The sequence below is a fragment of the Vipera berus genome (assembly GCF_964194415.1).
Source record: "Vipera berus genome assembly, chromosome: 1".
In the NCBI taxonomy this organism is placed as follows: Eukaryota; Metazoa; Chordata; class Lepidosauria; order Squamata; family Viperidae; genus Vipera; species Vipera berus.
In genome coordinates, this window is record NC_138202.1 from 229244918 (window position 1) to 229262145 (window position 17228).

Consider the following 17228-nt stretch of genomic DNA (forward strand, 5'->3'; position numbering starts at 1 on the left):
TCTTTCCTCCCATTTTCCTCCCAAGAAGCCTGTACAGTAGGTTGGGTTGTGAGAGAGCAGCTGTTCTGAAGTCACCCATTGAGATTCTGTTCCTATGAGTGGACAAGAACTGGAGTCTTCTTACTCTCACACAATAACCCCTTATGACTATGGCAAAGTCAATGTAAATTGCTGAATATTTGCAGCAGAATGATCAAAATCAGAGCCTCTCTTCCCTTCATTCTTCAAACAAGCTGTTCTACCCATAGCAGTATCTGTTGGGTGATATGATATAGGCAGGCCACACAGCAAAACTTTGTTTTGTTCAACTTGCTTTCATATAGTATCTGCATCTATTGTAGGTTCCTTTGGAATCTGGATTTCCTAGGTTCACCTTTGTCCCCTCCTTCGGAAGACTGCCAATTCAGTGCTACCTTGCTGACAGCGCAACATTCTGTGTGAGTATTGCAGAAGGGTCTGAATATAAGAGTGTTTTAAAAAATCTATTTTGTTAATTTATATGTTAATCTGTCTCAGTTATTTTGGAGTGGGGAGGGGGGAGAATTGTCTCAGAATATGCCTAGCCTGGAAATAAAAGGTTGGGTACAATAGGCAGAAAAGCATTGTCAGATGTTTGTTTGTTTGTTTGTTTGTTAGAATTATATGGCCACCCACTCACTCTCAGTAACACTGGGTGGCTTACAAAAAAATTAAAAAACCCCAAACAATATAAAAGAATAAAAAACAGTAACTCCCCACCCCCCTGATGACAACACACAATCAAATGAGCCACTAGATGGGCTCCATCCCACATTGGTTTCCCCAGGCCTGTTGGCAGAACCAAGTCTTCAGGGCCCCGCAAAAGAGAGTCATGATGGAGGCCATTTTAATTTTTGAAGGGATGATATTCCAAAGGGAGGAAGCTACTATGGAGAAGGCCCTTCTTCTGGGTCCAGCCAGATGTACCTCCTTAGGGGATGGGACCAGGAACATTCCTGCCTCACCAATCTGGTGGGTGGGGTGCAGTGGTGGGATTCAACCAGTTCACACCAGTTCAGCAGAACAATAATGGAGATAATGGACATCCTTGCCTTGTACCTTTTCTTATCTCAAAGTTCTCAGTATAATCTCCATTCACAATCACTTTCGCTGTTTGTTTGTGGTATATTGTTTTAATCATATTTATAAAGTTCTGCCCAAAGTCCATTATTTTTAATTGCTGAATCATAAATTCCCAAGAAACATTATTAAATGCCTTTTGGGCCTCTAGAAATATTAGTGCCAGTTGTTTCCCTGGATGTAATTCATAATATTCCAGTACATCCATTATCACTCTTAAATTATTTTTAATTTGTCTCTTTGGTAAAAAAAACCCTATTTTTGGACTGAATGTATAAATTCAGTTAAGAATCTTTTCAGTCTCTTTGCCATTATTGATGTAAAATTTTTATAATCCACATTTAGTAATGATATTGGTCTATAATTTTTTATCTGTGTCAAATCTGAATCTTCTTTTGGTATTAATATTTGCTTCTATCCATGTATTTGGGAGTTTAGCCTCCAACAAAAGTTCATTGCAAACATCTTTCAACGGTTCACTTAATATATCTTGTAAAGCTTTATATAACTCTACCTGTAGTCCATCTGGCCCCGGTGTTTTCTCATTTTTTTTGTCCTCTTATGGCCTCTGTTATTTCCATCATTGTTATTTTTTCCTCTAACATAATTTCTGAAAATTTTGGAAGATTATTTTCTTCCAGATACTGAATCATTCTCTCTCATGGAATTTCTTCTATATCTTACAATTTCTTATAATATTCTTTAATTATCTTTTTTATTTCTTTATTTTTAAATTTTAGGCAACCTTTTTCATCTACTAAATTATTTATCAGTTTCTTCTCCTTCTGTTTTTTAAATTTATAAGCTAGCCATCTTCCTGGTTTATTTGCATTTTCAAAAAAGTTTTGTTTTGCTCTTTTTATTTGCTGTGCCATTTTTTCTGAATCCAACAAATTTAATTTGTGTTTTATTGTTTCCATTTCTCTTTTCAAAATCTTCTTTTGTGGACTCATTTGCAGTTCTGATTCTAGTTTTTTTTTTCAAATTTTTCTCTTTATAGTTGCTGTCTTTTCTGTTTATTTGTTTTTTTTGCCATGCATGTTATAGCTATACCTCAGTTTAAAGTATGCTTTGGCTGTATCCCATATGTTTTGTAACATTGTATCTTCTTTTTTATTTTCTTTGAAGAAAAACTCCATTTCTTTTTTTTTGCTAGTTCTATAAATACTCTTTCTTTTAATATAGATTGGTCCAAAATCCATCTTGATTTTTTTGGTATTCCTTTCCATGTCACTTTTAAGGGGTTGTGATCTGCCCATGTACCTGGTTCTATCTCAATTTCTTGCATATTTGTCCTTAGTTCAGATGTCATCCAAATCATGTCAGTTCTGGACCAGTATTTATGACTGTTTGAATAAAATGTGTATTGTAATTTTCCTGGACTGATTTCCCTCCAAACATCTTGTACTCCAATTTCTTCTAACATGTTAGAAAAAAAGTCTTAGGTAATCTTTTTCTTCCACTTTTTCCTATTTTGCTACTTTTATAGTCTAATGTCCCATCCACTATTGCATTGAAGTCTCCTACTAAACAAACATTTTGATACTCCATTTCTGTTATTTTTCTATGGAGATTTTGATAAAATTCTTCCTTGATAAAATTCTTTATTATTTGGTGCTTAGATTACTACCAACGATATTTGTTTTTGATGTAGGTATATTTCTACCATCACAATTTTTCCTTCTTCATCTGAATAAATCATTTTAGAATCTATTGTCTCTTTAATATATACGGCTACACCTCTTTTTTCTGTTGTGCTGATGCATGGTAAAGTTTTCCAATTTTGGGGTATTCCAATAGCTTATAATATTGTCTTTTTATATGCGTCTCTTGTAAACAAATTATATCTGTATTTAATTTCTGTAGCTTTCTAAAAAAATTATTTCTTTTTGATGGGGAGTTTAGTCCATTTATATTCACTGAAAAAATTCTGTTTTCTTTCTCCATTTCAATTATTTATATTTAGGTCTTGTCAATCTCGTGGTCCTCTGTTCTCTGGCAGTTCCTTCACTCTCTTGGTCAAGTTTCTCTTTCTGTTCTACTGTTTGTATAGTTGCTTCTTCAGTTGCTTCTTCTGTTTGTTTCTGATCTGTTCTCTCCTCTTGTCAATATTGCACTCCTTCATCTAAGAATGCTCGATTTCTTTCATCAAAGTCTTCTGCTTTCCAAACTGAGTCCAATCAGTATCTTGTATTATTCCAGTTGATTAAGATCCCTTCTGGCATTAACCATCTGAAATTTATGACTTTTGCAATTAGCTTTGTAGTTAGGAAGTGATATTGTCTTAGTCTCTTGGGGATCTGCTTTAAACCACAGTTTCTTTATTCTTGTATTGTAATGGCTCATCTCTGTCTTTTCTCAGTATTTGATCTCTTGTTGTTTTCTTTATAAATCTTACATGAACTTCTCAGGGTAGTTTATATTTCATTCCGTAGCTTGAATTCATTTGAAATATTTCATCTATCTCTATTTGCATCTTTGCTCAGTCTGCTTCCAAAGCCGCTGTCAGAAGATCAATAATCACAACTGCTATATTTTCTTCTCTGTCTTCAGGAATCTTAAATAGTGTTCCGCGTTCTCCATTTCTAAGATCGCCACCACTCCTTCTAGATTTTGATTTGCTTGTTCTCATTTTTCATTTTCTTGTATTAGTACTTCCATTTTTTGTCAATATCATCTGATTTATTTTCCATTTTCTGAATTCTTTGTTTATTTTTAACAATCATTTGCTGGTGAACTTCAAATTGTGCCTTTATATCTGACATTTGTTCATTTAATTTATTAAAATTACTTTTTGTCTCTTCATGGTTTTTTGTATTGATTCTTGAATTAATTTTAATATAGTTTGTTTCTCATTTTGAGCAGTGCTTCTTTTCTCACGCTGCAACATTGTTTAAATAGATCCCTGGCTTGTTGGGCTGGATGTTCCAACAGAGGGTGCAGAGGAAGTCTTTTTCATAAGTATGGTGAGATTTGATGCACTCATTTTTCAAGCCAACTATCTTAGGCTAAAATCCAAACTCTAAAAAGAGCCAACTACTTTAGGCTAAATCCAAATTCTCAAGGAGGGAAAACAAGATAAAAAAACAAGACGAAAAAGAAACCAACTATTTTAAGATAAAGTCCAACCAAAAAAAATCAAGCCAACTACTTTAGACCAGATCCAATCATTCAGTCAAATTACAGATGTGAAACGCCCACTGTCTCCAAATATTTCTTGTTTTGGTTATATCCAGAGTCAACAGATATAATTGTAGAAAGTCTTTTCTCTTACAAACTCACATAAAGGCACTTTGTTTACAACAGGTGTTTCAAGGTCAAACACTTTTCAAATTCTTTTATTTGGTATTACTGTAGTATCTCCTTTCACTACTAGATGTCCTCATACACTGTTTTGTCAATATCTGGTTTTAAAAGATTGCTACAAAGTTTTTAAAGTTCTTTGTAAGTTATTTACCCTAGAGATTAAATCTAAAAAAGAAAAAAAATCCATGTCTTTGAATCAATCTGAGTTCGATTTTTAATAATTCTTTTGTCTTCCTTAAAATCCTTTCACCTCCTGTAATTGCTCACCGCTTCTAACTTTCTTCTCTCCTAGTCCTTCTGGGGTCTTTACTTCATAGCTTCTTCCCAATCAGGGGATCAACTTTTCTAAGTCCATAAGGAATAAAAGAACAGGCTCACCCAGTTTCAGCACACTGTTGACAATCAGCTGTTTAGCAGAGTGCCGCGACTCCTCGCTTTCCTTCCGGCTGGCGATGACTTGGGCTGTCTGGGCTTACCAGGCAGCCTTTCTTCCATCCTTTTGGAGGGTTTCTTCAGTCCATCTGGACCAACTGCCATCTGGTCTGAACTCCCAAAGCATCATTTCTTCTTCACTGCCCCTCCAGGGCAACTTTCTGACTCCTTGGGGTCGCCAGGCCAAAAGAAATCAGGCTAAGAAGCCGGAGCCCTGGCTTCTTCCACCCGTCTCGTCAAATGCCAAACTGAAAGTCCCAATCTAAACTGTCTTGAGCCACAAACAAAACTTCACAGCTGCAAATTCTTTGTTTTGTCTGCTAGAAAATGTTTTGGTTTGAAACCTTCTTTTCTTTCATACCTATGGGACTTTATCCCAGATTTGTCCTTCTGACAATCATGGGAATCCCAGCTGTATCCGTAGCCAAGAATCCTTTGTTTTTGAAATGCTCCACGTTCTCTTCTGCCTAACTGCATATGTTCCTGATTTCTGCACTGCCCTGGATATTGAATGAATTATTTCTTCCAGTTTTGTCTTTTGTGTCATTTGAAGTGGACCAAAAACAGATTGTATCTTAACACCCTGTTCTCTGACGTACAATGCTCTTGTGAAACAGGGTAGAGGGGGTAAAAATTGAATGCATATTCCTTCAATAACTATATCCCTCAGTTCCCCACACACTGTACATATTTTATTTCTCTGATATTTCTTATTTGTCCCAGTCATGTTTTCTGCAGGAATTTTTAATTCATTGTGCAAAGAGAGAAGCATAGAAGCACATAATACTGAGCCATCTCTCTCTCCTTCCTTCCTTCCTTCCTCCCTCCCTTCATTCCTTCCTTCAGAATGAAGTAATTACTGAAACAAAGGAAGTGGAGAAGTCATCTGCCATAGGAAGGGGAAACAAGGGAACTGGTGAAGCTGCCAGCTGCCCCGATAAGCACAAACTTTTCAATCTCCAAGAAGACAAGGCAAAGGGAGGAAAAATGGATGGGAAGGATCTTTTCAAAGCTGAGTTTGTTCTCATCACCGACTCAGATGAAGATACAAAGGCTATTTTGGGCAACGGCTACGGACATGAAAGTTCCGAGGGCTTAACTGTGTTCCATGTGTCCAGTGGTGATGAGTGCAAGGGACAGGGGAATGTGTCACAGATGCAACAACACACTGACCTTTCCTGCAGTTCAGCCAGTCCACAGAAACCCTCTCAGGTAATGCCCAGGGTCATTGTTGAGATGGGGGGTTATGCAAATTGAATACATAATATTTTTCCATTTCCATACTTCAGGAAAGGAAGCGTTCTGGCCCATGAGTAGCTCTCACACACTCACATATTCACCTCAACATGGGGGGGGGAGAGGGAGATGGAGGGAGAATTAGATCGAGAGAGAGAGAGAGAGAGAGAGAGAGAGAGAGAGAGAGAGGGATGTGCATGATACCAATAAAGGAAAATATTTGTAGCTCAGGGTTGAAATGAGGGATCCTTGGTGCTCTTGATTGGTTTCTTGCGACGTTTTATTACCCAAACTAGGTAACATCATCAGTGCTAGTTAGGAGAAACCTCTGTGGAACAACCAAAAGAATTTTTTAAAAAAAATAGCCAGGAAAGAGTAAGGAACATGTCTCCCCATTTGCTGATCAACTTCCTTGACATGTATGTATGAGATGCTGCATGTAACATTGATTTCAGCTATTTGGCTAAATTGAAGGAACATCAACAGAAGGTCTAAAAGGGCCTTTTCGGTTCGCTTCTTAGAGTTGTTTTCATTGTAAATGCTTTCTTATTTTTGCAAAGTTATGATACGATTGTGCAACAGCTGTGGGAAACAGATAATTTTTTTTACGCTAATAAAAATGGACGTGAATAGTTTAAAATTAAATACCAGACCTTTAACATCTCCCCCTGCTTTTTAATACTGCAAATTAAGACAGCCAGTCTCCTGGTTAAAGAACTCAGCAGATGTTACAGATCTGATTCTAATCTCTCTTCTTTTTCTTTTTCCCCTCCAGTTAACTTCTCCTCTGTCTGCTTCTGATCACCTTTCCCATAAATCACCTGCTGCTCCCTTACTTTCTCCAACTAATCTGAAAGTAGAACACGGACTGGCCATTCCAGGCCATCAGGCTTCTTCTCACCAAGAATCTCATAGCCAGTGGCGGTCTGCAAATGGATCCTGCATCCACCAGACATCCACCTATTTCCAGTCTACTACGTCTTCCAGCTTGCCTTCCTCTGTACCAAAAATACTCCCTTCCTCATTTGAAAGCCTCGCAGATCATGGTCAATTATCCCACAATGTTCAGGTTCCCAAACCCAAAAAGGAATCCACCTCTTTGCCACTGCCATTAAGCAAGGATTCCTGTCCTCCCTCACAGATTCTCACTTCAGCAGATGTTCCTCTGGGCTCATCCCCTCAGACCTGTTCTCCTCTTCCTCCCAAGAAACTGGCCCCCTGGCCCCAGGTTCCCATTCATATTACAACACACGTCTTATCACCAAGTCCCACCCAACTGCCACCTTCTCCACACGGATCCTCCTCAAATATATATAATGCAAACAGCCCCTGTAGCCAAATGTCCTTAAGTGGCAACCCGCCAGTGTCTAGAGTTAAATCTCCTCTTCCAACTAGACTTTCTCTTTTGACTGCTATTCTGAAGTCGGGGTCTTCTCCAAAAAGGCCATTTTCTCCCGCGTCTTGTCCTGCCACTTTTTCTCCCAGTTCTTTCGATTCTTCAACTCTGGCCATTGAGCAGAAATTTAAAACTACCCCTCCCACTCCCAAGAAAGCTGCTTCACAGTTTTCTATCTTCAGGACAGATTCCCCATACCAAGATGAAGGTCACTCTTCAGGGCTTTCTAGCACACCAAGGAACAGGATGGTCTCCTCAAAGTCCAGTCCTACCCTTCAAACTTGGTCTCTTTCCCCTAAAAGGACGCTTGATACCGGGACATGTTCTCCTGACAAACTGCGTCCTTTGTCACCCACAATTTCCTCCTACAAGAAAACAGTTGTCTCTCCTCTGTTAAAACCCAAACTGACCAGTTTTTCCTTACCTCCCCATGTTTCGAGGCAAAGGGTCCTCAAAACACGAGAGCCTGAGAAGTCTACAAAAGTACGCACCTGCTCTCCCACTTTCACTGCCAAGTCCCATCCAACCCCAACCCTTGCAGTCAACCAAAGGGCCACAGTCTCTCCCACAGCACAAAAACTGTCTTACTCTGCAGCGCCTGTGCATTCTACTAATCGGCCTAAAGAACATTTGCCAAATGTCTCTGCAAAGGACCGAGGTACGAATTTGTCAACTCATTGGCCTTTTTTTCACCAAGACTCACCGTCATCTATTCCTCCAAACTGTAACATCAACTCCCCTTTGCTTCAGACAAACACATCTCCTCCTCATTCAAACTTCAGAACTTGCCTGCCCTGCTCAAGACACAAGTCCCCAGTGGTCACACCACACAGATCCCTGGCCAGAAGGCATTCTCCTTGCCCACAGTTGTCAAGATCAAGGGAGACTAGCTCACCGTTCTCCTTTTCCTTGCCTTCTGATTGTGAGAATAAGACTCCTCAGGTATTCTATCTGGTTGCTTCTTTCTATTCCTCTAATCCTTTTCCCATTTCTGTTCCAGAAAAATGGCACCCAAAGAAAAGAAAATTGCAAATATAGACATCATTTCATTTGTAATGTTTTCACATCTGAGAAAACTGTGGAAATGTGATAGTGAAACATTTCTCAAGCACGGATATAAACATATAACCAAAATGATTTCATCATATTTTAGTGTGTGGGGGGGAGGGGGGAAAACATATATGCTAAAGAGATTTATGGTAATCTGGATATGTATGTATCTCTGTGTATTTGTAAAGCCTAAATTCCACATCTGATTTTCCAAATTTGCAAATTAACTCTTTTTATATGTTTGCAGCCTGAGATATTATCTTTTAGCATGCTTGCAAAGTTTCAGAATAATTAAATTTTACAAACAAGCGAGTTACAGGTAGTCCTCAACTTACAACAGTTCCTTTAGTGACTGTTCAAAGTTATGGTGGCACCGAAAAAAGTGACTTAAGACCATTTTTCACACTTATGACTGTTGCAGAATCCCCATGGTCACATGCTTTAGATTCAGATGTAAATGTAAAATGTAAATTGACAACTGACCCCCATTTATGATGGTTGCAGTGTCCCAGGATCATGTGATCACCTTTTACAACCTTCTGACAAATAAAGTCAATGGGGAAGCCAGATTCACTTAATCACCATGTCACTAATTTAAGAACTGCAGTGATTCACTTAGCAAATGTAGTGAGAAAAGTTGTAAAATGGGGCAAAAATCACTTAATGAATTTCTCACTTAGCGACATAAATTTTGGGCTCACTTGTGGTCATACTTTGAGGACTACCTGTATACAGAGAGTATTTCTCTTTCTCTGTTAATATTTTATTCATGAGACTCTGACAAGTCAGTCTGTGTTCATCAGTTAAAGAAAGAACTAAGGGGTTGTTTAATTCATGTAAGTATGCTGCACCCTCATGATCTGGAAATGGTCTTTTGATTGTTGCCTCATGTAGCACTAAGATTCATGTTTGCGGTAAAGGGGGTGGGCTGGTTGGAAGATCCTCTTAATCCAAAACAATGATTGCTGCTGGTAGGAATTAACTTTGATTTGTGAAAATGCTTAAAATTAACTTCAGTTAACTTCAGAAAAGGCTTAAAATTAACTTCAGTCTGTTACTGATTATAAATATTTACATATAAAATCAGTTCTTCATATAAATCATAGCATATGCTAGTTTATAACAAATCATGGCTAATAACTGCATCCTATTCTTGCATTCATCCCCATCTTTAAAGGATTGTTTTACCTTATTTTTGATCCAAATTTGCAGATAAAAATGTCTCTTTCATCCACAAAAACAACCCATCTCCTCTTTTTTGGATAGCTCTCTCAAAAGCCACTTCAAAAATCCCTTTACTGCAATGAAGTGATTTGGCATTGACTGCTATTCCATTCCAGTATCTATTCTGCAGGTGGTTAAAGCTTCCGTTGATAAGGATGCTCAACAACATCGTGGACCAGGGGTCTTCAAACTTGGCCCTTTTATGACTTGTGGATTTCAACTCCCAGAATTCCTCAGCCAGCATGCCTGGCTGAGGAATTCTGGGAATTGAAGTCCACAAATCATAAAAGGGCCAAGTTTGAAGACCCCTGCTGTGGACTGTCAAGTGTTGTGGAAAGCATGTAGGATAATTAAAGTTATAATATAGGAGAACAATTAACTTTCAGTTTTAATAACATCACTTCAGGTGTGATTGCAGGAAATGTCCTTCAGTACCTGAAATCTTGCTTGATTTATGTGGGTCTGCAGGCCAGATCAGTGCAAGTTGATAGCACCTCCCTAAACACACACACACACAACACAAAGTAATGTGACAATTCTATTCTTTACATTCAGCTCTGAGACTAGAGAGATACAACACTACATAAGACTAGAGAAAACATGCTACATGTGGTCACTTAATGAAGTTTTATATGGTTTCCACTCTCTGTCCCTGAGGTGGGTAATTTTTACATACTGCTCATCCTGTGTAGTGTTTTCATTTATATTGACACCAGGAAACAGCATGCAACTAGTTTGTTCTCCTCAGATATACATAGTGACAGATTTTTTTTAATGAGCTCCAAACATCCTCCTGGTAATTAAAACCCTCCACCAGTTCAAATCCTTTACCTCGTGAGGACTACTTCCAATCATGGCACCCTTTTTGCAAAGGACCACAATCACAGAACTCTAAAGGTAGAGCTTCCATTGTCCCAGCCTATGTATCAAATCTCAGAATTTTGTTTTATAAATACATGCACTTTAGGTTGAGGCAATTAGTGTTACATACTGGTGGGGAAAATGTCTGATTGACACATTTCTTGCTGGCTCCTTTTCCATTACAATTGCCTCTCCCAATCTGCTGGGATCTAGATGTTTGCAAAATAAGTCACAGCTGAACTGCCTAGATCCAGTATAAATCTGAAGAACGACTGGTGCAACCAAAAAGCCTCTTAAATCCACAACAGAGTCCCATCAGATGTGGGTGTCTGGGCTGAAAAAGCTGCCATGAATAATTATTATTATAGTTTGTCACACAGTCATCTAGATGTTCAGACTGGATCTGGCATTTTTTTTGTTCACCTATTGAGCCCTTCCCAAGGACCTGGGATAGACAGTTGTGGATGTTTGATGGTCTTAAAGATATCATCGGAGGATGTAAGCTGTTCTGAGTAAAGCTGCCTTTTGCAATTGACTGATGGTGAATTTGTCAGTGCCAATGGTGTTCAAGTGGAGCTCCAATTGTTATGGGATTGCATCCATTATTATCAAATTTATTTGCCACCCATTTTGTGGTCTGAGGTGACCCCTGAGCAGCTAGCAGTGTTGTAAAATATGCAAAATTAAAAATAATTATAAATATAAAATAGGATAAAATTACAAAAAACAAAACAAAACTCTAAAAACCCTGGGTTTGGATCAGGAGAAGATGGTGCCTTTTCTATTACTGCACCAACCGTCTCCAGGCAACAGCTTCTCCTTCAGGACTCCAAGCCAACCAGCACAGCGAAGTTTTAAAGCTTATCCTGAAGGCTGAAAGAAAATGGTCTGTGGCAAGACATTCTGTAGTTTGGGTAAAGTGCCAGAAAAGGCTCTTCTACTCAATCCCACCAGCCAAGATTCCTTGGCTGATGGGATCCACAGTAGGATCTAATCTTCTCCAGCTCCCTACTTACCTCATTGTCATGGGAACAGTGAAATGTCATGGTTTGGGAGAGTGATAACAATAATACCGCCTCTTGCTGCACGTTGAACTCTTGTCTGTAAGTAATACTGCAGTTCTTCTGTGACAGTAGACATAATACTATAAATGTGGCGTGTCAATGGTATGTTTCTACTATCTTATATACTGTATGTTTAGAAGAAGAAGAAGAAGAAAAGAAAGGAGTCCGCTAGTTATAAACAACTATAGGGGGCAGTGCTTACCTCCATTTCAAGGGACACTGTCTGAAGATGTTTCCATGGTCATGTGGCCACCATGACATTACAGAGAGTTGTTTCCTCTCCACTGAAGCGGTACCTGTTTATCTACTTGCATTTGTATGCTTTCAAACCGCTAGGTGGGCAGGAGCTAGGCAAAGATGGAAGCTCTCCCATCATATTTGCTGCTTACACATGCAGAATTCCTAATTAAATCCCAGTTTTCCAACTTTATCGAAAGGGATCCTGCAGAGTCAAAATTCTTATTCAGGGGGTAGGATGAAATGTAAGCTGGGAAGAATAATGTAAAGCAAATGCAGTTCAGTGCTGATTTTAATGCTGACAAATGACTGTACAAGGGAGATCAGTGAGCTGCCAAATCCACTTTGTCTGGTAAGACTTACTAACATTTGGTTTTGAGAACTAAACTTCTTGTCATGCTGGGGAGACAAAATGGGGGATAGCAAGGAAAGCGAGGACGAGAATAGTGATGACTTAAGAGAAATTAAATTTGCATTTCAGTGCTTTACAATATGCCAGAAACAATTGAAAAGGAACTGAGGCCCTAACTAAGGAAAGCGGGGACAACAGGGAAACATGTATGAAATTTGTTACAATAGCTTTGCAGAACACCATATTAGTTTCTTAAGAAGAGCACAGAAGCTTATTAAAGGGTGGCCAAAAAATTCCCACTTTTTTCTGAATTAAGAGTGAAATTATTCCAAGCAGTTTCTGAAATATTTTGATTGATTAATAGTTTGTACTGTCTAATAAATGGAATAGTGGAAGAGCTAACGACAAGGCAAAAAAGTTGTTCCTTCACTGAATATCCTTTCCTTCTCAGTTTGGATATTGTACTGTTACTTGGGTAACAAGTTAGAGATTCACACTAAGATAGTTTAAAGAAAATTACTCCATAAAGGTGATCATCCATCTCTTTTCAAAGGGTCTCAGTGAGCTTGTAACTGAATATGTCACCTCTATGGACAGAAAGAAAAATGTCTCTGTGTTGACTAAAATACATGAATAGATATGCAACCTCTGGAATAAATTATGATGGGAACCCTATGATATAAATTATGGCATTAAGATCGACATGCAATACTTTAAAAAAGCGGAAGATCATTTTAATGTGCAACATTTTCTCTCTCCTTTATACTAAGACAGCATTCACGTTGAAGTCTTAAAGGAATTAATTTTAATACTATCACAACTTTCCTGTTTCTGATTATGATTTACAGTCATACAAGATCAATGCAAGCTACAAGACATTTGCAGCCATCCCAACAAACACACTGCTTCTAGAACAGAAGGTTAGTTGGGTGCTCAGAGGTATGTGCTGGTATTAATATTAATTTTAAAATTAAGGGCAGAAGGAGATAACTGTGTTAAAACTGTTTGCTGGTCTTTGAGGCAGCAGAAAAACATTTTCTGCCCAGATTGCTGAGTCCTATTCAGCCACAATGCTGATGGTTACTTCTCTCCTTCCTCTTTTAATGTGAGACAAGTTAAAGAAAGCAATTGGTGTCTATGGAGATTGTCAATCATCCAGGTCATGGTTGTCCCAAAGATGCTTTTTCCAAAGGCAACTGGCCTTTCTTTTTTTTTTCATTGAAAATCTTTTGCTTCTCACCTCAGAAGCTTCTTCAGTTCTAACTGACTGGAGAGGAATGGAGGGATTCAGGTGACTCTGAGGATACAGATAAACCCTCGACTACTCTCAGGGAATTAATGGCTGACCCTCAGAGTACTAAGGACCAGATAACTGCAAAGAATATAAATCCTTCCATTCCCCACCAGTCCGCTAGAACTGAAGATTCTTCTTGGATGAGAAGTGAAAGGTTTTCAAAGAAAAAAACACAAGACAGTCCAATTGTCTTTCAGAGAAAAAGCATCTTTGGAAAGCCATTGGTGGTTTGCCCTGCCTTAGTTTCTCTTCCACCAATCATCACCTACCAGTGTGAAAGCAAGCAATCACTGATCACTCTCCCTAACATGGGAAGGGAAGGAGAATAGGAGGATGCTTCAAACAATACAATGAGCCACCAGCCAAGTTGCCTATGGTTTCTTAGTCTAGCTATTTCTGAAATGGGTCTCCTCTTCTTCTGCAAGAGGCCTGAACCTGTATCTTAAAAATAGCCTGTCTGGCGGATCACAGGGTTGGAAGAGGGGTAAAGTGAGAAGCAGAAGGTGCCATCGATGACAAGCCACTGGAAACACGTGGGCAGAATGACCCACACACCCCTCTCCCACAGTAAAAGGAATAAAAGAAATCCTTCAATGTAGCCAAAGGTGGCAAAAATCGACCACTTGAGCTGCTCGAATTCCTCTGTCTTTCTCAGTTTGAGGGAACCATCCAGGCAGCGGAAGGCTTATCTAAAAGGCATTCAAACCTTATTCTACAGGTCTAGCACTTTTCAAACGCTGCTAAGCCTGTGCTTATGTGGCACCTGCAAAGGATTGAGCCAGCCCCTTGGAAAACACTGACCAGTCACTATGCAGGCATGTAATAAATAAGTAATAACAATTAATCCCTCTACAGAAGGCAGGTCTGGGATTTTCCCTTTGGCCCAACCCAAAAGAATCGTGGAGGCTGTTCCCAACTTGAAGGGGCATATCTGCAACAGCCATAACTGGTCATTAGAATTTGGATAAATTCCTCCCTGATCACATGGATAAAACATGATAGATTATATCCGTGGCAAATAGAAAGGAAAAACTGTAAGGGTTAAATACAATTTATGCCTCTATTAAATGCCTCTGCTTTAGTTGTGACCTGGGGAATGAGACCGAGGCAGAGACTACAACAGAAGAAATGGTTATTGGCACACATTTGTGTTGAAGTAGTGATGATGAGCTTTCACAGTGAGCTGAAGTTTAGTATAGAAAGCCTTTTTCAAACTTCAGACTGTAGGCTGATTGACACCGTACCAAATCAAGCCTTCAAATGGGCAAACCAGCAAGCAAAATGCAGCTCAACAATCACATATAAATAAAGCTGTTATTTTGGCTGTAGCTGTAAAATCAGATGGATATTTAGCAGCCAAGAAACCATAATACTACACTAGCAAGGCTGATCCGGCAAGTCACCAATTATGAAAAACGTACTGCTCTTTTGGGCAGTGCTAGAGGTTTGACTTAGTGTGTGGCATTCCCATTGTGTTTGCCTAAAATGTAGTTCGTTGATCTTGTATTCTGTATAGAACCAGCCACTGCAATTTGCAATACTTGATTTATGGCTTAATATATTAAGCATAAACCATAGTTCAACAAGCTTAATATAAAGTGTGAATTCATTAATTAACTTATTTTCATTGTGAGTTACACAATGACAATAAAGGTAGTCTACTCTATTATGTGACAAATAGTTTCCAAAGGAATCAGGAATTCGGTTGCCAGAATGGCATTTGTTGAGTATTCCTTAGGTGATTCCAGGGTTCTCAAAAATGTTGTGGTTACAGAATCATAAATTGCTGTAGGTTTTAGAAAATGGTGCAACTTAATGACGCTGGACCATTCAGGCAGAGTGGTGCACTGCTTGAGGAACAGGTTGTAGCCATGGCCAGGAGACCCTTGGCACATTTTGTGCACCAGTTAGGCCTGTTTCTAGATCAGGAGGCCCTTCATGGTTACCTAGTTCTTAGACATCTCCTCTTTGAAAAATGACAAGGTGTTTTACATGGGGCTGTCCTTGAAGAGCACTTGGAAACTTCAGATGGTCTAGAACGTGTCATCACTTGTAGATTGCATCATAACTTGTTTTAACACCTATAGAACTCCCTTGGCTCCATAGATATACGTATGTGTTCATAAATCAGATGCTTAACCAACAAAATGGTTTGTGCATATATGTTTATAATGCTTAGACAGTTGACTAGGATATGATATAAATTACTTTAGCAGAGATTATAAAAGTGCATCGTTATTGTTATTCTTGTCTTATCTTGTCTTAATCTCAGAATAATATGAATTAATCCATAGGCACTCGACGAACAAACCGAAACAGAGCTAGATGCTGAGGACAGAACTTTGGATACACATTCGGAGGTGACAATTAATTTCTCTGTGTTTAATTCATTCTTATTTAATACATTTCATTTCATTCATTATATTGCTTTGTCATCAAATTTCCATAATCAGAACTGAATAGGGAAATAATTGCTTCAGGCTGCACCCTGCTATGGATGCCATGGAGGTAGTAACACACTGGGCTGTGTAATGCTGTGGACCTGAAAGTGAAAAAGTGCTTCAGAGAATGGATTAGTATTTTCACAGCAACTTGTGCAATGAAAGCAAGTGTGCAATCCTAAGAAAAAAGGCCTCCTCCCCTTAACCTTCCATCCCATAGGAGTCCTTTTGTTTCACAGTGAGCTCATATGAGCACTGAAGCACCATTTGGCCTTTGAAGGGAAAGCACTGCACAGCTGTAGAAACGCAGAATAAATAATCTGCTTGGGTAAGAAGAGGAAGAGGAGAGTCCAAAATCAGGTTTAATTGGTTGCATCTTTTCCAATGGATACATTTTATTAAAAGGTCTACATCAACTGCATGGATTAGCTAAAATGAGGTAGGGTTTAAACTGGGATGAAATGGAGTGGGGAGGGGAAGACAAGATGCTTATGCAGATGCTGGCTGCGTATGTGACCGACTGCAAGTACCTGATCAATAAGCAATTGTAAGGTGTCAAAACCCATTGTGGTTGTTGGGACCTTCTGAGATGGTCTAAAATCTCTTTGTTGTACATTAGTTCAGTAACCTCTTGCTCAGGTGTGCTGCTAAAATAGATTTGATTCAAGGCAGCCATTTGAGAACTGGAATGGAATCATGATCTCAATGATATGGGGTTCATTGGGGAGCAACAGACTGTGCAAACTACCAAATACTTCATAGGATGAAATGCGGAAAGCACACCAACAAGGAATCTCCTGGCTTTTGTTTTTCTTGGTAGAAAACTCATATGGCAAGGTGGGGAAAACAACAACAACAAAAAGCATTTAGCTAGAAAAAAGTTGCAGTAAGAAACTAAGTCTGCAGCTTTCGAAGTGCTACATGGCACCACCCAGTCTTTATGTTTGAGAAAGGGTACCATCCAGATAAGGATGCCAAGGAAATTTCCAGAGTACCAGGAGCAAAAACTCTGATGGCCGATAAGCAAACAGCAAGAGACACCAAAATTCTATCTGCCACCTGGTGGTCATACAACGTTGTGCAGTGCAGATCTAATAGCTCCACAAAGTGGAGCTCATCTCAGTACAGGTAGTCCTTGACTTACAACCCTTTGTTTAACGATGATTCAAAGTTATAACGACAGTGAAGACTCAGGACCATTTTCCCCACACTTACGAATGTTGCAACATTCCCATGG

General features: G+C 39.0%; 1 protein-coding gene across 4 annotated transcripts in view; it reads left to right on the forward strand.

Annotated features, from left to right (window-relative positions):
* Nucleotides 1–17228, forward strand: part of MLIP (muscular LMNA interacting protein) — a 93408-nt gene that overhangs the window by 41414 nt on the left and 34766 nt on the right. For all 4 annotated transcript variants that reach the window (XM_081346726.1, XM_081346727.1, XM_081346728.1 and 1 more), the window contains exons 2-6: nucleotides 342–437; nucleotides 5683–6048; nucleotides 6848–8410; nucleotides 13105–13176; nucleotides 15845–15910. In XM_081346726.1, coding sequence (XP_081202852.1) covers nucleotides 342–437; nucleotides 5683–6048; nucleotides 6848–8410; nucleotides 13105–13176; nucleotides 15845–15910 — 2163 coding nt within the window. The remainder of the gene's footprint in view (nucleotides 1–341; nucleotides 438–5682; nucleotides 6049–6847; nucleotides 8411–13104; nucleotides 13177–15844; nucleotides 15911–17228) is intronic.